Genomic DNA, 19,463 nt, shown 5'->3' on the forward strand with positions numbered 1-19,463 from the left:
AGTGTTGGATCTAAAGGGGGGGGGGAGCGGTCTTTGGCCCTCTGCAAAGTGAAGCCTGGAAGAGGGGTCCTGGAGGTGTGGCTCTCCCCTACAGATGGGGACCTGGCCCGTGAGGTTCTGGTGCAAAGGATGAGGTCCTGTAGGTTGCAGAGAAGATGAGACTGTGGTCAACTCTAAGGTTTAATTCTTTAACACAGAGCAAGCCGCACAGGTCCTGGCCTCTGCCTGGCAGGCCACGTCCTGGGGTCCCTGCCAGGTCTACTTGGGAGACAGCTTCTTGAGCTTGCTGGGCAGGGAGATGTCTGACTGCTGCAGCGGGGGCACCTTGACGCCTTTTTGTCTCAGCTGGCTGTAGAACTCGCTCCTCTCTGTGATGATTCTCTGCACAAGAAACAGTCCATGGGTGGCCTCCAGCCCTGCACCTTGGTCCCCCATCCCCCACCCAGGACTTGCTGCTGCAGCAGGCAAGTTGGAGTGTGGTATCCCTGCCAGTGGTAAGACTTCAGAGATGCTGTCCCAGGAGGCGGGGTGGGGGGAATATGCACTTGTCCCAGGAGTCAGCTCGCGCACCGAGCCCACCCCTTTAGTCAGTGTGGCACTGAAGGGAACCTTAGACTCCTAGAGACCAGAAGCTGTTTCACCTCGTCCATCGGGGCTTGACCAGTCCCTTTCCAGCCCTAGCCCTGTTCTCACTCCTAGCAGAGACACAGGGCCTTGAGCATCTTCTCTGTCCTTCTGTCCCTCTTCCTCCCCACCAGCAGACACATGACCACAGGCCTGTCCCCACAGGTGACAGTGGAGTGACCCAGGCTCCTTCCCCAAAGCCGCAGGGAAATGTGAACGTGTTGGGTTCGCTGGGCAATGCAGCGGAACCTTGGGAACAGAGCGTCTGCTAAGGAGATGTGATCCTGTGTGGCATACGACCCCAACCAGAGCAGCCTGGTACCTCAGCCATCCCCAGGGCTATACCTTCAGGGTAGGTGGGTTCATCCCCTTTATAAAGGGAAGGCCCTGTTATTCAGGGAAACACAAAGTAGCTAGGATTAGCACCGAGGGCTGGCAGGTGGTCACTACTCCAGTTCACAGGCACCAAAGCCTGCACCCCCAGGACCCTCTAAAGCTTCTGCTTTGGGGGACTCTAGGTCCATAGGAGTTGGCAAGGCTGAGGCCAAGAGGAAGGAGTCTGTGCCAGAACTCTGGCCCAGAAGCTTTTCTGGAGGGAGCTCCACCAAGGGAAGCTGAGCTGGGCAGAGAACTTCCAAAATGCAGATAGCTTGTCCCTCTCCCTGTGCAGGGATGAGCACCAGGATAACTGAGTGCCATCCTCCATGAGGCTGAGAGCAGCTCCATGCTAGAGCAATCTCCAAGGATAGGCTGGCCCTCTCTGGTTGAGCAGGGAAAAGGGACAGTCCTGGAGTTACAATGCATGGTGATACAGTTAGGATGAAAACCCGGTTTACAAACTGAGTCCAGACCTCCTCAGCGATGGGCAGGGGCAACACAGCTTGGGTCCCCTCCTCCCTCAGCCTCAGTGATGAGCAGTGGGGACATAGCTTGGGTCCTCTCACCTGCAGGGACTCCAGGATGTAGTTGTCAGAGAGCTCCGTGGACAAGTTCTTGGTCCCACTGACGCTGTAGACGGCCTGGATGATCTTATTCCTTAGTCGCTCCAGCTGTAAAGAAAGGTGAAACCATCTCCCACTGTTACTAAGAATGACGCCCGGCGCTGCCACTGTAAGCCCTGCAGGCCGGAAGTTATTTCTTGCTCTTGCGTGTCATGGCTGGAAATGGGACTTGCCTAAGAGCTAGAATGTTCTGGGTCAGACCTCAGTTCCTAGGTGGCCCCGCATTGAAGCACAGAAACTTTAGCATGGCAATACACTTATTTTTATGTTTTTAAACTAGAAAAGCGCACGTCTCCACCATGAGTCCTGGGAACTGAAACGAGGGACTCCCACGTGCTAGGAAGCTCTCTACCGCTGAGATATATCCCCAGCTCTGCATATGACTTTAAAATATTAGCACAGGACTGGAGAAATGGCGCTGCGGTTAAGAGCACTTGCTGCTCTTGCAGAGGACCTGAGTTTGGGTCCTAGCACCCAACAGGACCCAGGACTCTCAGCTGCCTGTACCTCCAGCTCCAGGGGATTGAATGCATACACACAGACTCACACAAGCACAGACATAAAAATACATGTTTTAAAAATAAAAGAATGAGCTGGACGGTGGTGGCACACGCCTTTAATCCCAGCACTTGGGAGGCAGGGGCAGGTGGATCTCTGTGCATTCAAGGCCAGCTTGCTCTACAGAGTGAGTTTCAGAACAGGCTCCAAAGCTACACAGAGAAGCCCTGTCTCGAAAAACAAACAAACAAACAAACAAACCAACAATAAATAAAATAAAAGAATGACACAAACAATTATTTTAAATTTTAGTTTCCAGCTGCCACTGAAGATCTCAGCCTCTCTTTTGTTTGTTTTGCTTTAATTTTATTTTATGTGTATGGGAGTTTTGCCTGCTTGTACATCTGTGCACCAAATGCATGCAATGCCCACAGAGGCTAGAAGAGGGCATCAGACCCTGTGGGATCGGAGGTGCATGTGGTTGTGAGCTGCCATGTGGGTGCTGGGAATTTAACCCATGTACTCTGAAAGAGCAGCAGCCAGAGCTCTTAATGGCTAGGCTATCTCTCCAGCCTCTTAACAATTCACAACATCCCTTCTCTGTAGACTATCGGTTTTTAGACAGCTCTCTCTTATCTATGATATATACCCCTTCAACCTCCGCAACCAAAAAACTGCCATGGAGGCCAATACTAAACCAGTTAAAAACTCGAGTATAGATTGTGACAGACAAGATGGTTCCGTGGTTAAGAGCCTTGCCTGTTCTGCTCCTGCCGAATTTGATTCTGTCTAGTTACTTTTCTATTGCTATGATAAGATACCATAACCAAGGCCACTTATAAAAGTGTTTGATTTGAGCTGCACATTTGGAGGGTTGAAGTCTGTGATGGTGCAGCGAGGGCATTATGGCACACACACCCAAGACCCACAAGTAGGAGGTAGAAGCAGGCACTAGGAAGGGTAGAGTCTTTCAAAACCCCAAAGCCCATCCTCCAAAAAGGCTGCACTCCGGACTCCTTCCCAGGCTGGTCTACCAACTGGGGACCTCGTACGTAAACAATGGAACCTGAGCCTCTGGGAGTCCTTCTCATTCAAACCACCACAGGTTACAGGCTCTTAGCACCCACATGGGATGTTTTCAACCCCCTATCGCTCCGCTCTGCAGGAACCTGAAGCTTCTAGCCTCGCAGGCACCTGTGCTCACATGTGCTGGCACCCACATACCACATACACATGTTTGTTTGTTTATTCCAGAGTGGAGCACAGAGTGGGCTCCTAAGGTCCCACCCCAGCTGAGGAACTATGGCAGTTAATGTCTGGTATGGGAAGGAGTCTTTGTGATCACTGACTGGTTGTTCGTGCCCCCCAGTGTGTGACCCCACAGCTGTTCACATATGGGCAGCACAAAGTGGACTCAACGGGTTATTAAAAAAAATCAGCTTAGAAAAGATAAAGAGGACTTGAAGCAGGAAGGGAGACACACTGGGGAGGAGCAGGGGGGGATGAAAGGAGGGGCAGACACGGACATCATCACCCTCCCTCCTGCCTCTTTTTCTAGGTAACCCAAGGTCCACTTTCTCGATGAACAATACTAGCTCCTGTCCTTTGCTTCCAGAATGTTCCATGAGCCTTCACTCCCTCCTCTACTACTTCACAAACATCAGTTCTACACTGCACATTGCAATCTGAGGCAGAATGAGCCAGAGCCCTCGTCTGCTGGGCATATGGTCCGTGTGGGCGGGTAGTGGGTAAGGATATAGGCGGTCATGAACATGAATCTGAATCCTCGGTGGGGGGCAACGGTGGGCATTACCCTGGCTTGAGAGGACTCCAGGACCACGCGAGTCTGTTGCTCTGCTTGCTGGATTGTCTCATTCCGGCTCTGGAGATCATTGTGGAGCTCTTTCCACCGCCTCAGGTGGTCCTCATACAGGTCAACCTGAGCCTGCAGCTCGCTGGCTTTGCTGTGCAGCTCCACAATGGCCTGGTCACGCTTGAGGAGCTCTGTCTCCAAGTCAGACACTTGCTGGGGGAACCAGGAAGGACAGGACGTTCGCTATGCGGCCAGAGCTGCTCCTGTGCAACCCTTACCGCGTCTTCCCAAAAGATGGAGGCAAAGAGCCTCCGGTTCCTGCCACCCAGCCCAGCCATTGCCAGGGGACCCCAGTGGATTAAGAGGGCCAGCTCCACTGTGAAGATGCTCCAACCTTATCTTGTCCATCATGGTACCCCAGCCCAGGCCTCAGCGGTGCCCGTGCCATCACCTGTCGGAGGATAAGGTTTTCCTTCTCAATGAGTCCCATTATCCCCTGTTGCTTCTTTTCTTCCCGGAGGCTGGAGAACTGCAGGGCAGACAGTGGGGTCAGTGTGGGTCCCAGGCCCACACTGTATGTTGGCATACAGACACCTGACCTGCCTGCCTCCTCACCCTCCCAAGAAGAAAAAGCCGTGGGTTTTTGCAGACGTGCAAGAAGAGAAAGAGAGCCAAGGACACCGTGGGAGATGGGAAACAGAGCAGTGGATGGCATCCAACATGGCAGAGCCAAGAAAGCCAGACGCTAAGCCCTTCACAGGGAAACCAAAGACAGGCCCTGGCCTGGCAGCTACCTGCCCTTTTATCCACTCTGGTAAAGACTAGTCATTTCCAGGCCTGAAGATGTCACCCTCCCCTGTGAGCTGAGTGTGGGGACATCCTCATCTTTCTGTCCTCCAGGCCCAGAACCGGAGCAAGAAACCTTTGCTTGTTAGCCAAGACGCTCTTTCAGCCCCTCGCTTTCAAGGAAACTTGACTGCCCCGGACACCAGAGGAGACCTCTACGGAAACTCTCCAGGGGCCACTCTGGAGCACAGTGTGGTCACCACAAAGTCCGAGTTTCCAGGTAGCCCTGGGGCAGCCAGTTTAACAAACATAAGTAGTAGAGACCAAGGGAGGCTCGTCAGAAATGAAAGAGCCAGACGTTGAAACGTCAGTGACTCTGTGATCCCTGAATAGGAAGGCAGAGGCAGGAGGATTGTCATGAACATGCCTGGGGCTCAGTTCTAGATCTTGTCACAGAACATGACAGCAAGCTCCCATCAATGCTGCCTTTGCAGGAAGAGAGGACAGGGCTCTTGTGAAATAGAAGGGATGGCGTTTGGAAAAAGAAGAAAAAGAACCTTCTAAAGCATAGATGGACATTTCAAACAATGAAACTGAAACTCCAAAGCAGAGCTACGGATGGAGTTGAGGAAACCTAAGGGACAAGGAGACAGAAAGCTAAAAGAAAGGGCAGCTCACAAAGAGAGGGCCAATCCAAGTACCTGGAGCTCCCTAAGGGAAATCAGAAAGGAAGATCGTGATTGTTTGGCTGGAGAGATGACCAGGTAGCTAAGAGAGCTCACTGCCTTTGCAGACAGCCGGAGATTAGCTCCCAGCACCATGACAAGCAGCTCCCTCCAGCCGCCAGGCTGACTTCTGCTAGCCTCTGTGAGCACGGGCACTCATGCACACACATTCATCCACACATACATATATGTACACACACATACATAATTTTTTGCTTGTTTTTCGAGAGTTTTTCTGTGTAGTTCTGGCTGTCCTGGAACTCACTATGTAGACAAAGCTGGCCTTGAACTCACAGAGATCCACCTGCCTCTGCCTCCCAAGTGCAAGAATTAAAGGCGTGTGCCACCATCATCTTTACTTTAAAAAGTAAAATCATCTTTTTTTCCCCTTCCTAGGCAGACCCATGTATGTCTCTCTTAGGGTCCTCTTTGTTCCCTAGGTTCTCTGGGGTTGTGGCCTGTAGGCTAGATGTCCTTTGTTTTATGTCTATTATCTACTTATGAGTGAGTACATATGATATTTGTCTTTCTAGGTCTGGGTTACCTTGGTCAGGACATTTTTTCTAGGTCTTTCAATTTGCCTGCAGGAGTGTAGAGGGCAGAGGGGAGGAGAGAGGGAGAAAAGAGGGGAGGAGTGGGGTAAAAAAAAAGTAAAATAATCTAGAAAAGAATGTGGTTAGTTTAACTGCCAACCTGATACAACCCACACCTGGGAAGAGAGTCTCAATGAAGGATTGTTTGGATCATGCTAGTCTGTGGTCATACCTGTTGTAGGGGATTGGCTTGATTGTTAATTGATTTGGAAAGGCTAAGCCTGAAAATGGGCAGCTGTTCCCTGACTGGGGTCCGAGACTATGCAGGAGCAGACAAAGCTGTGCGAGCATTAAGCATTTAAGCATCCACTCCCTCTCCTCGTGACTGGACGTTAGCTGTTTCTGGCTCTGCCTTGACGGACTATGGACTGGAACCGTGAGCTAAAGTGAACCTTGTGCCCCCTAAGTTGCTTTCTTTTTCTTTTTTGTTTTTTCGAGACAGGGTTTCTCTGTGCAACGGTCCTAGCTGTCCTGGAACTAGCTCTGTAGATCAGGCTGGCCTCAAACTCTCAGAGATCCACCTGCCTCTGCCTCCCGAGTGCTGGGTTTAATGACCTGTGCCACCACTGCCAGGCTTCTCTAAGTTACTTTCTATCAGGGCATTTGTCACGTGTGGCAACAGAACTAAACAGAACGAGGAAGTGAACAGCAGGGCACACAAAGATTCTAGAACACAGGACACACTTCCAGAGGGCCACACAGTGCCTGCCGCACAGTGCGAGGTGACTCACTTCCGGGCACTAAGGCACGGCTCTGCCAGATCTTAGGATGCCCGGGACAGGATCTGACAGCTTTCCAACAGATAACCTTAAGAACACACAGGTGACCTCAGACTCCCCACCAGGCCTGGAAGTGACAGGAACAATGTCTTTGCCTTCGCAGCAGGGCAATGCTTCTGCAGCTGGGTGGGATAATGATTTCCAAACTGTGGTCAATCTGGTGGTTATTAACGTGTAGAATTGAGGCATTTGCAGGTGGTTTGTGTTCCCAAAGCTTACAGGTATACCTCCTTTCTGGAAAAAAAAACCCTAGAAATGCATTGCACAGAAACAAGAAAGAGAAGGCCGTGGGTGCAGAAGCGAAGCTTAAGACCATGACAGGAATCTCAGTGTTGTTTAGTGGACTCTTACATGTTTCAAGTGATTGCGGAAATGATGTTAGCACAGAATGGAAGCTGGGATACGATGACATTAGGCGAGCCAAGGACAGAAAGAGTGCCTGCCCCGTTGGAAGGCAGATGAGGACGCTGGGGAAGAGGAAGTCTTTTGATGATGTCACAGTGAAGATGACTCTATGAGACGCATTATCTGATGCTATAGTGGAGTTTCCCGAAGAATTTGCTAGAAGACTTATACGTCATTGCTATGGGATGGGGGCCATGAGAAGAGGCACTTGTGGGGTAGCCTGGGTAAAAATAAACTTCTCTACTTCATAACATGTTCTGTCTCAGGCATTTGTTAACAGAAGCGTGAGCAGGCCCAGAAGCTAAGCATACTCTAAATGTGGATAAATTCAGCCTAGGGATCAGGGGCCGGCAAATGTTTGGGAAGTAACCAGGGTTACCATGGCAGAAGACATAGGGACACAGACCAAAGGACAGTAGGACTGAGGCTGTCCACAGTCTGATAGGAATCACAGCTCTACTGCTACCAGCTGGTGCCCTGGACTTGGTTAGCGGGGCTGCTGTGTGCACAGCCACCTTGTTGGTCATGGCCTGTATCTGCCGCTTTCGTTCGCGGAGTTCCTTTTCCAGAAGCTCGTTTTCCGTGGTGACCTTTCGCAGCTGAGACTCCTGGAAGTCGGTTTGCCGTTGTAAGGATGTGATGGCTCCTAAGAGCGAGGCGGGACACAGGCGGAGCAAGGCAGGACACAGGCGGAGCGATTTGGGACGCAGGCGGAGCCAGGCGGGACACAGGCGGAGCGAGGCGGGACACAGGCGGAGCGAGGCAGGTCACAGGCAGAGCGAGAGAGTGAGGACCAGCTGTGAGCCCCAGGTCCCGAGTTGCTTGTCTGAATGCCCCGTTACCCTTTCTTGGTGCAACTCCAGGTGGAGAGGGACCTGTATCTCCTGCATCTCCTGCCCGCTGGGCAGAGGCAGTGGAACTGGGCGCCCGCACCCCATGGCAGCCGCCCCTTGGCCCTTCCTACCTGTGGCCAGGGAATATCTGGTTCTGGTGAGTTCCAGCTCACTCTGGAAGTCCAACAACATGCGCTCATACTCCTCCAGCTGGGCCATCAGCTCCTCCTCAAAGGATTCGGTAGGGGAGTACGACCTCTTGGGATGCTGGGCCTCCTCCTCCTCCCTCAGCTCCCACAGTTCTTCCTCCTCTACCATCGCCTCCTCCTCCTCCTCTGCTAGTCCATTTGCTTCCTCCTCCTCTTCCTCTTCCTCCTCAGGGCCCTCTTCACACAAAGTCCCCATCTTGCCCATGCTGCTCCCAGGTCTGGAAGTAGTTCCAGCCTCCTCCGGGGCCCCCTTGGGACCCTTTTCCTCCACGACACTTCCGGGTTCCATCGGCAGCTCCTTGCTGCTCTCGGTTATGTTGAAGTCATCCTGCATCTGGGGAACAGAGAGAAAAGGGACTGGGCGTTGACACAAATGTCCTTAGGTACAAGAGAGAGGTACCTCCGCCTCTCAGTATCTGTGCTCTTGGTGGGGGAGGGGCATTGATTGAGCTTGCCCATTGGTCTCATCTGCATTTAGGGAGGGCCAGCAACGTTCAGGGCTGCAGGGAGGGGCACTGTGGCTGGGGCCTCCCTCCTAGCGGTCCTCTTCCCCTAGGAGCATCTAAGGAGTGAAGCCTGGGGCTTCAGCCTGCTCCACACCTGCATCCAGGGCTGAAGCTCCTCCTCTTCTTTGTGTGGCATCTTCAGCATGCTCACCTTTCCCAGCTTCAGCGAGGCCTCAAATGACCGATCCTGTCAGATGCTGCTATGAACCCCAAGCTCTCCAAACTCCCACAGGAGCTCCAGGTGATGCTGCCCCTGTTCGTCACCCTCCCGGAAGGGAACATCAGTATCTCCAAGCGGTAACCATGGCAGAGGGCAAGGGAACAGTGCCATCCGTAGAACAGGGCCATGGTCTGTGCGTGAGCAGCTCTGGGGAACAATGGGGCTCTGGGCCCTACCACTTGGCACAGTGAGCATGCTTGTTTGTAGTTCATCTGCCTGCCCTGTCCTCTCATGCCTGCGTTAGAGCCCTTGGAGGGGATGGGGGAGCAGACGTCCCATCTGTTCTGCCTCAGGCATCTATCTGTGTGGGCAGTTTTTCCCAAGGTACCCAGACACTGCCCATGACCTCCAGCCTCCTCCCTGTTCCCACTTCACGTCTGCCCGGACAAGCACAAGCTGTTATCAGGTGTGAAAGACATCAAGTCTTGGACCAATCCAAGGACCATTCCTGGCCATAGGGTCCCACCTCCCCCACCCTCTGCTAATGTCTGAGAGGGCAGGGCCTGCAGCTCATGGGCTATCTCAGTCCACGCGCTACCCCTTTGGACTAGCTCAGTGCTCCCGTAGGCCCCTGGCAGAAGGCTCACCGTCTTGATGGAAGAGGAAGATGGTTCTGTGCCTTTGCTTCTGAGGAGGGCCTTCAGTTGCTTCTTCAGGGCCTCCTTCTCCTTCTGGAGCAGCAAGATCTCCTGATCTTTCTTCTGCATCTGGGTCTCCAGCACTGAGAGGCGCCGGAGTTCTTCTCCCAGCTGGACCAGGGAATGATCCTATGTGGAAACCAGAGACGACTCCTGGGCCACCAGGCAAGGCTAACTGTCCCCATATCCCCTCCCCGCCACCCAGAGAACAGTAGTTCCCAGACACTTAAACACTAGGACAAGTTTTGCAGCTCTCTATTGCAGCCATTCCTGGGGAGCCACAGCCTGGGATTGTACAGCATTAGCATCTGTCCTGGCCGTGGACCCTAAATCCTTGCGCAAAGGCATTTCGGTCAGGACCAGAGCCTGGTCAGCATTCCCGCTCTAATTCAGGATACCTGTATTCTCGGTGGCCCACACATTTATGCGGAAATGTCACCCAAGAGTGACCCCCCCAAACCAGCTTGTTAGGGAGCCCCTCAGTCTGCCTTCTCAAAATCTCAACTGTGTCAGTTCTTCAACAGAAGGCAAGTTAAAGGCATCTTCGGCTAACAGTTCCTCACCAGCAGATATGAACTCAGAGAAAGACTAAGGTAAAGCTTCCAGGCAGGAGGAACAATCTGGAAGGGAAGGCAACTAGAAATCTCTCAAGTTAATTGAAATAACGTCATAAGCTTCTGTGTATCCTATGGACTGAAGAAGAAACCACTTGAGAAGTTAGGAAACATTATGAATGAATGAAATTGAATGTGGGACCATTGTCACACCTCAGGATAAATCTAAAACTGTGATGGAAGTAAACATGTCTCAAGAATGAGTACTGTTTTTTTTTTTTCTGAGACAAGAGTCTGTTGCTCTAGCTGACTGTAACCAGTTCAGCCTTAAACACGCAGAGATCTTCCCGCCTCTACTGAGATTAAAGGGCTGTCCCACGTGCCCAGCTCTACTCTGCTCTTGCAGAGGACCAGAGTTCAGTTCCTAGAATCCATGCAGGGCAGCTCATAACTACCTGTAATTCCAGCTCCAGGGGAGCCAGCACCCTCATCTGGTCCTGAGGTTATTTGCACATGGAGGAAAGTCACACAGGGACACACACGCTAAACAAACAAACAAATAAATTCAAGGTTGTGGTTTTGAGATTTTCTTATTGGGAGAAATAAAAACTAATATAAACAGCCATCTTAGAGGCTGGAGAGATAGCTCCGTATTTAAGAGTATTTGTTGACCTTGCAGAGGACCTGGGTTTGGCTCCTAGCATCCATATGGCAGCCCACAACTGTCTGCAGCTCCAGTTCTAGGAGTCCTGGCCTTTCATGGCCTCCACAAGCACCTTACACCCATGGTGTACAGACTTTCATGCAGACAAAACACCCATACACATTATATAAAAAGAAATGAAAAAAATAGATACCTCAAAAATCTAAATTTAGAAAAGAACCAAAAATTGAGCCTAATGGAAATAGAAACCAGGGGAAAGTGTGAGACACAAGAATTGATGAACTCGCCGGGCGGTGGTGGCGCATGCATGCCTTTAATCCCAGCCCTCAGGAGGCAGAGGCAGGCGGATCTCTGTGAGTTCGAGACCAACCTGGTCTACAAGAGCTAGTTCCAGGACAGGCTCCAAAACCCCAGAGAAACCTTGTCTCGAAAAACCAAAAAAAAAAAAAAAAAAAAAAGAATTGATGAACCCCTAACTATTCAGAAGACTGAAGCAGGGGGATCACAAATGCAAAGCCTACGTGGGCAATTTAATGATATCCATTCTGAGGTTTTCACAAGAGTAGACAGAGAGCTAGGGACATCATTCAGTGGTGGAACTCTTGCTCGGAATGTATGGGGCCTAGGCTCAGGCCCCAGTACTGGGAGGATGTAAAGAGTTAACTGTATAGGGAGAGGGTTGAGAAGGAAGAATGGGAGGGGGAAATGAAGCAAAAGGAGGTGAGATGGCTCACGGGCAAGAATGCAAAAGACCTGAGTTTGGTTCCCAGCACCCACATGGTGTTCACAACCACTCATAATGTTAGCTTCAGGGGATCTGATGCCCTCTTCTGGCCTCTGAAGGCACCCACGCATAGCCACTTGCAGGTCCATCCATGATGTACATAGGTAAATAAAAACAAATCTGAGAAAGGAGCAAATGGGGCTGGAAAGATCAACGTCTGGCTGTACAAGTGTGAGAACCTGTGCTGTGGGATAATCCTTCTGTACACTGTGAAGATGTGTTGCTCTCGTTGTTAACAAAAAGCTGATTGGCCGATGGCTAGGCAGAATTTTCAGGGCAAAGAAAGAGAATGCTGAGGAGAGTGAAATCTCAGGGTCACAAGGAGAGAGATGCAGAGAGAAGAAAGATGAACTTGCCCTGTTGTTAAAGGGTACTGTCACATGGTAAAGCATAGATAAGAAATACAGGTTAATTTAATATATAAGAGCTAGTTAGTAATAAGCCTGAGCCATGGGCTGAACCTTTATAATTAATAAGTCTCTGAGCGGTTATTTGGGAGTTGGCTGTCCCAACGAAGAATTCCACCTACAAACCCAAGTTTGAGTTCCCACCTCCCTCGTAGAAAGCCAGATGTGAGACCCTGTGCATCTGTAACCCCGGTACAAACAAGAAGATAGCTGGAGCATGCTAGCTGCAAGCCTTGCCAAAAAACACCTAGTTCCAGGTTTGGTGGGAGATCCAGTTTCAAGGGAATAAGGCAGAAGGCAACTGGAGAGGACAGCCAAGGTCCTTTTCCCACCCTCACAGGCATGCACATGGGTACCTGTGCCTGCACATGTGTCTGCAAGCACAGAAACCACACACATACCCCTGCCCCCACACACACATCAGAAAGAAGCCAGCACGCAACACTGTAGCATTGGAAAATGTGAAAGGGGTGTGGGAATTATTTGTATGATGATTAATTTTTTTAATGTTCAAAATAAAAAAAGCAAAGTGGGAAAACAATACCAGAGAACACATCTTATTGTTCTGATCAAGGTGATCTCAGACATGTGCATGTGCCTTCAAGCAGTCTGAGAACTGCTGCCGGGGAAACTGGCACATTTCCTGCCAGGGACTGCTAAGATGGCATGGGCCAAATATGCTGGTGCAAGTGGCTTTCCTGACACTACAGCCTCTCAGAAAGACACAAAGACAACCCCAGTAATGCCATCTGAGCTCCTGGAGGGAGCCAGGCCTGTCGCCATCTCTCAGAGGCTTCCACCCTGGTGGGTGAGCAGCGGCAGCCTGGTGGTAAACACCTTTGCCAGCATGGCAGAGGTGGAAGGGCTGGGTCAAGGGACAGACACACTTTTGAGCCTCTGGACATATCACACATATGCCAGCTGTCAGGGGCCTGTCCTGGCTGGGACTTGCAGAAATTCATTTGCTTCTGTCCAATGGTGTTCTTCCTTGTGCATTCAACAAGTGTGCAGGGTTTCCCTTTTAGCCCCACTGGCTTTTAAAAAAAAATGGATGGGAGCTGGGGAGGTGCTCAGCCAGTAAAGTACTTGCTGCACAAACAGGAAGACTTGAGTTTGATCTCTGCAACCCACGTAAAATAGGTGTTGGACCTGAGGAGATCCCTTAGTGGTTAAGAGCACTGGTTGCTTTTCTAGAGGACCAGGGTTTTATTTCCAGCACCCACATGATGGCTCACAACTATCTGTAACTCCAATTCCAGGGGTCTGGTACCGTCTCCAGACTACACACAGAGAACACAGATATGCATGCTGACAAAACATTTATACACATGAAATAATTTATTAAAAAGACAATACAAATAAAATCAAAATGGGAAGCTGTCTCACTCTATTAAAGCCAATAATTTAAAGTCAACCTAACATTAAAAAAGCCAGAAGTGGGGGCACACTTATATTCTAGCCCTGGGATGATGGACACAGGCAGATCCTTGGGGCCAGCTTAGTCTAATCAGTGAGATCCAGGCAAGCGAGAGACTCTGTCTCAAAAACAAGGCAGACAGCACCCAAGGTTGACGTTTGTCCTTTATACCACGTTCACGAGCACACACACATGCACCTGCACATGCGTGCATGAACACATGGATTCAAGACCTATAAATAGCAAGCATCCATTTGAAAAAATCAGCACATCCTAAAGCCAACACTCGGAGAAAGCCTAGCACAGAGAAAGCAGCTGATCAGGAGGAGACACGACAGGAGCCTGCAGTTTCGGAATGAAGAGGTCGCCGTTGCAGGAGCCACAGGCCATGATGGCACCGCTCCCTGCTGCTGCACCGCATTAGGTTAGTGACACAGACTTTCAGGAGTCAGACAGTTCCTACATGCCCGCTAACTGCAGGAAGCAGAAAAGAGGAAACACCTACCTTGTAAAGGCAGAAAACCTGTGATTTATTAAAACTTGTCTGTTTTGTAAGCACAGAATTCCAACTCATTTGAGAGGCTGAGGCAGGAGAATTGCAAATTCAAGGCCTGCCTGGTCTGTAGAGTGAGTCCAAAGCCATCCTGAGCAAATCAGTGAGACCCTGTCTCAAAATAAAAAGTAGTAGAAGGTTTGGTTCTATAAGCACATGCAAGACCCAGGGTTTGAGCCCCAGAGGGCAAAATGGTAGGAGAGAAAAACAAATGCTTCAGAGTTTGGGGAATAGTGATAACCGAGAATCTCCCAAAGCCTAGATGAAGTGTGTAGAACGAATTCTAATTAGTATTAATAAAAAAAACCCAGAGACAGATACTAGGGGATGTAAGCTGAAAGATCAGAGAAGCAGAGCGGCCAACCGCTAGAGAGTTCTTACCTCTACTAATGCTCAGACCAAAGGGGTGATACCATGTCTCCAAATCCTCAGACTGCATCTCAGACTGAATCCTCAGACAGCAACTGAGCTCCTTTCTCCTCCCGCCTTACATTCATTCCTCTCTCCGTCCAGTCATATCCCTTCCTGTCTCCACCTCCCTCATTCTGAGATTAAAGGTGTGAGCCACCACCTTTTGACTCCGTGTCTCTTTTAGACTGATCCAATTTCATGTAGTCCAGGGTGGCCTTGAAATCACAAAGATTCATCTGCCTCTGTCTCCCCAGGGCTGAGATTAAGGTCTGCCACCACTGCCTGGCCTCCATGGCTAACTAGTGACTTAGCTCTGCCCCCTGATCTTCAAGCAAGCTTTATTTGTTAGATCACAAACAAAATATCACTACAGAAGTGCTTCTGAATTTTTAAAAAACAAGGCCAGAATAGCCTGGATACCAAATTTCAACATAATTCTAAGACAAGTGAGTTGTGTTCTCACCTCTCACAAGTACCAACTTTGTTTGTTTGTTTGTTTGTTTGTTTGTTATTTAAAGAAAGGATCCCACCAGGATGTGCTGGCTTATGCACAGATCTCTAGGCATTTGCTAGCCTCTCACTCATACTCACAGGGATTTCTGGGCTGAAGGTGTACAGACTGGTTGATGGCCACACACACTAACTAGTTCTGTGCGGATTAAAGTGCCACACACCAGGAAGGAAGGAGGCAGAAGGTGTGTGTGAGAATCGTTGGATTAATAGCAGCCAATGTAGGGTGTCTGGGTGTCATTTTAGGCTACAGCTAGCCATACTGTAGAACAACAGTCCCCTGAGGGGTGGGCAGGATGCCGGACCAGGTGCGGTACCCTACCTTCTCATGGATGACTGAGATGTACCAGGGCATCCTGGTTCTCTGGGACCTCTTGACCATGGTTGGGCTGCTGGTGGGGCTCGTAGCCGGGGGCTCACTCCTCTTGCGTGAGTAGTTGAGCTCGCAAGCACTCTTGCTGAATGAAAAGAGGCGCCCTGTGGAGGAACATGGGCCAGAGGGCAGTAGATTCTTCCCTGTGGATATGCAGTGGAATTTTCCATGATAATATCCACCCTTCCAGACCTTCCCTCAGAGGCCGGTATCTGTCCAGTCAGCTGTCATCCACTGCCAAACTAAAAGCTTAAAGTTTGTGTCTCCTCGACCAGAAGCCTATGTATAGCCCTTGGAACCACCACATCTGTCCACACGCACCAATAACACACTCAGGAGGGTGGCCGGGTATCAAAGTCCATATTCAGACCCCAGGGTGGAAGGACAAGAGCTTGGGATTCAGGATAGGAAGCCATCTGCTACTGCCCTTATTGACCCCATGACCCAGTCCTCTTGCACCCCTGAGTCTTGTTTTAGAATTTGGGGTTCTTCACCTTCTAAAGCCTGGAGGGAGTTGTTCACTACGGGTTATTATCTGAAACTATCACGTTTGTCTCACTTTCTGGCAAAGGAAAGCTTATTTCGTTATTCAAGGATGTGGTACCCAAGGGGCTGGAAGGAAAGGGCACAAAGAAGGTAGAGGACACAGATTTCAGCTGCAGTTCAGCCAGACAAGGAACAATGGTAGTGTCTTCCACCAATGAGAGTAGAGTCCCGCTACAGCCCTGGACCTGGGTAGCCTGTGTCTCAGCGTTTCTGAGAAGCAGGCAATGCTAGGAAGAGTTCCATGAGGACACATCAGGCATCCCTGGGGTGCAGCTTCATTGCCCAGGACCCCAGAAGATGAAGGCAGAGACCTCCAGGATCCCCTTACCGTCCATACTGGTGGCAGAGCCCTGCCTGTCCAGGGGCTGGTCCTCGGACATCTTCCAGGTTCCGGAGCTGGTACATGTGTCCCTGGGCAGATCAACCGTGGTGGCAGAACCTGGAATGTACGAGGTGCCAGAGGTGACAATCTTACTGTTCCAAGATCTCTAAGGTCAAGGCTGGCATGTTATCTTTAAACAGGAGGCCAGGAACAAGTGAGTCTTCCTGATGGAGGCACGGCACTGAACCCTCGGCTCCATCAAAACAGAAGCTTAAACAGGCTGGTGGTGACCTACGCCTTTAATCCCAGCACTCGGGAGGCAGAGGCAGGCAGATCTCTGGGAGTTGGAGGACAGCCTGATCTACAAGAGCTAGTACCAGGACAGGTTCCAAAGCTACAGAGAAACCCTGTCTCGAAAAACAAAACAAACAAACAAACAAACAAAAACAACAACAACAAAAGATCCCATATGCTCTGTCTTTTACCCATTTGATCACAGTGTATCACCTGAGCGGACTGATGGAGATGTCTGTGAGAGAATGCAGGTACAGATCCTGCAGCCTAGACTCTGTGGCCCCTCAGTCCACCCCACAACAATCCCACAGGTCCCCTTGGGGAGTGGAGCCTATGCTGGGCTATTGCTGAACTTCACAGACAAGTCCCCAAGTCAGTGTTGGGGACATGGGACAAGAGCAAGTCAGAGATCCAAGAGGTTAGGATGTAGCCTTGACTCTGAGTGATGTGCCCTGGGTAGGCACCGAGTGCTCTCCTGGGCTTCAGCAAAACAAGATGTAAGGCTTCTAGGAGTCCTTGGGGTGTTTGCTCCCACTGAAGTGTCCGTGGACTTAAGAAGCTTCTAGAAATTCCAACCCTCCCCACCCCAACACTGCAACAGCAAAACAAGAAGGAGCAATCATGAGTGTGAGGTCTGTCCTCTCGCATCTCGCCATCCCCCAGTCTCTGTGCAGGCCTCAGAGACTCTGTGCTCCCACAGATGAGTTCAGAAGCATCCCCAGAGGCTCCTTATGAGCTGAAGGGTTCCAGGAGGCAGCAGGTTGTTCCCGTCACCCTTGGTGGTCTGGGGGAGGGTGGTCTTACCCACATGAGATACAGATGTAGCTCTGGTACTGAACTGGGGGCATCCAGGCCTCATGAGAAAGGCCTTTCTCATTTCTTCCATTTCAGATACAAAGCCATTAGGGCTATTGAGCTTCTTGAACTGGCTCTGGCAGGAGAAAAAGTGAGACCAGGGGCTTGGGCTGTGCCTACGGGATGGCTGCAGGGGCCCTGTCTATGCTGTTACTCGTGGCAATGGGCCGCCCCTTTCCTGGCCAGCTGGAAAGCTTTCCCAGAAGGCTCTGCATTAGAGGTAACCCTTGGCTGGGCTTTCAGCACCCAACTAAGAAGCCATGTAGACAGCCATCACCATCCCTGGCTCCCCTGGTGCATGGTGGGTGCAGACAGCCTTTCCATCTGGACTTCCCTTCCTTGGGCCCTTCTCTCTCTTTCATCTTCCTCTGTAACACTCAGGACAGACGGGGTCTCTTTGCTCAGGGTTCAGAGTTGACTTCCTCCTTTGGGCTTGGCTGTCCAGACCAAGTAAGAGCCAAGGTCTGCAGAGGGGGAAGTCAGTGACTCCATACAGCTACCCCCAAGAAAGCCTGGGGGCTCTGGATAGGAGGTCATAAGTCCTTCAGGAAGTCGGGCAAGGCCAGCCAGGGCTCTGCCACACCAGAAGCAGCAGTCTGCAGGCCTCCTGGACTCTGTGTGGCAGATTGCCAATACGCATGTGCCAAGCTCTGCTGGCTGCTAGCTCCCATGGGTCATTGGCATGGAAGAGGAACAACTCGCTCCATGGTGGCTGTGCCGGGAAGTTAGAGCTACTCCACCCAACTCCGTACCACTTTGCGGTAGTAGCGACTGATGGCCTGGGCCGACTTGCTGGGTCTGTGATGGACTTCTTGCAGCTTCCTCTCTAGACCGCGGGAATCTCGGTTGGCCATGCTCTGAAGCAGCACCACGCCCTTCCTGATCTGAGGAGATGTCAAGCTGAGCTCCTCAGGGAAGTTCTCCTTCTTCATTGAGAAGACGGAGCCAGAGGCAGACAGTCACCCTGAATGACCGCACAGGGCCTATTGCTTCTGTGTACAGCGCCGGTTATGGAGGGGAAGTCAACCTTAGCTTGAACCCTCAGAGGGGTCCAAGCTAGAAAAGACAAGCTTCTAATGCTCCTGTCCTATAGGCTCCTAGGAGCAGTGTGTGTCATCACAGATGTCTCCATAGAAACAGGGCATGGTCATAGTCTCCTCAATTTTCTGCAATTAGGTAAAGGACTTGGGAAGCAGACCCAAATGCCTTTCCCACAACTTCTCAGGAGGTCACAAGAGAAAAGGAAGTCGTCTGACCTCAGGGGCCCAGAATCCTCCTCTCTCATTTTTGTTGGGTGCAGGAGTAGGAATTTTCTTTTCTTTTATTGGCACGTATTCACTGTGCATACTGACAGAACACTTCATTCCAGAGTATCACCCCCTTCATTTGCAACACGAGAAACAGTGATCCCCCCCCTTTCATAATAAGAGCCCTGGAGATCAGCCTGGCGGTGGTGCGCACGTCTTTAATCCCAGCACTAGGGAGGCAGAGGCAGACTTTTTTTTTTTTTTGGCAGATTCCACCAGTTGGTAGTTGATGTAGTTACCAATGAAGTTGGTTTGGTTTGACTATTTTAGTACCCGTTTGATCAAAAATGAGACCCCAGCCCTCTGACACCCCTATATCCAAGAAGAAGCCTGGGATGTTTGGGTGAAAGCGTCACCCCAGCCCCTGGCACCCATTCTTGGAGCACCAATGGAGCAGGAAGCTCCATTTCAAGCCCCTTCCCCTGGGAGTCGCCTTGGTCCCAACTCCATCTCAGGGAAAGCCCACCAAGCGCTGACCCCTCCCCAGGGAGGGCCAGGACCACTCCCACAGAAAAGGGAACACGTGGTCTCAGTGTTTAGCGTGGTCTCCCAAGCTCTCTTCCTCTCGCCCTGCTTTCTGGGCCACGTGGGGATACTGCATTAAACGTGGGCATCTTCTATTTGGTCTAATTTGGTCTGATTGGAATTATTTGCGTCGGCAGAGAGGCTCATCTTAAGAATATTTTTAACAGTACCTGTTTTCTCCTCTGCCCCCTTTTCCTTTTCTTGGTTTTGCTGAGCATCTCACTGGGCCACTGAGCCCCCATTTTGCGTTCCACAGGGCTGGGCACCATAGCAAGACCAGTCTTACACAAAGAAGGATCAGACCTGAGATA

At 50.8% G+C, this 19,463-nt stretch overlaps 1 protein-coding gene across 1 annotated transcript; it reads right to left on the reverse strand.

Moving 5' to 3' along the window:
• Positions 1-220: 220 nt before the first annotated feature.
• Positions 221-18,252, reverse strand: Ccdc27 (coiled-coil domain containing 27). Its single transcript, XM_075945830.1, has 12 exons — positions 18,073-18,252; positions 17,270-17,396; positions 16,178-16,288; positions 15,253-15,407; positions 9,580-9,759; positions 8,867-8,959; positions 8,189-8,600; positions 7,740-7,870; positions 4,388-4,465; positions 3,937-4,149; positions 1,569-1,673; positions 221-381 (listed from the first exon to the last, which is right to left on the reverse strand). Exons 1-12 carry the CDS (start codon positions 18,250-18,252, stop codon positions 259-261), a joined length of 1,908 nt encoding a protein of 635 aa, XP_075801945.1. The 3' UTR covers positions 221-258.
• Positions 18,253-19,463: the final 1,211 nt, after the last annotated feature.

The sequence above is a fragment of the Microtus pennsylvanicus genome, chromosome 13 (assembly GCF_037038515.1).
Source record: "Microtus pennsylvanicus isolate mMicPen1 chromosome 13, mMicPen1.hap1, whole genome shotgun sequence".
NCBI classification, from domain to species: domain Eukaryota; kingdom Metazoa; phylum Chordata; class Mammalia; order Rodentia; family Cricetidae; genus Microtus; species Microtus pennsylvanicus.

Excerpts from the sequence above, each read along its gene's own strand:
- Ccdc27 (XM_075945830.1), bottom strand. The coding sequence starts at position 18,252 with ATGAAGAAGGAGAACTTCCCTGAGGAGCTCAGCTTGACATCTCCTCAG. Across the intron at positions 7,871-8,188 it reads CAGATATTCCCTGGCCACAG|GAGCCATCACATCCTTACAA; the intron begins GTAGGAAGGGCC and ends CCTCGCTCTTAG. Across the intron at positions 4,466-7,739 it reads TACAGGCCATGACCAACAAG|TTCTCCAGCCTCCGGGAAGA; the intron begins GTGGCTGTGCAC and ends TCTGCCCTGCAG.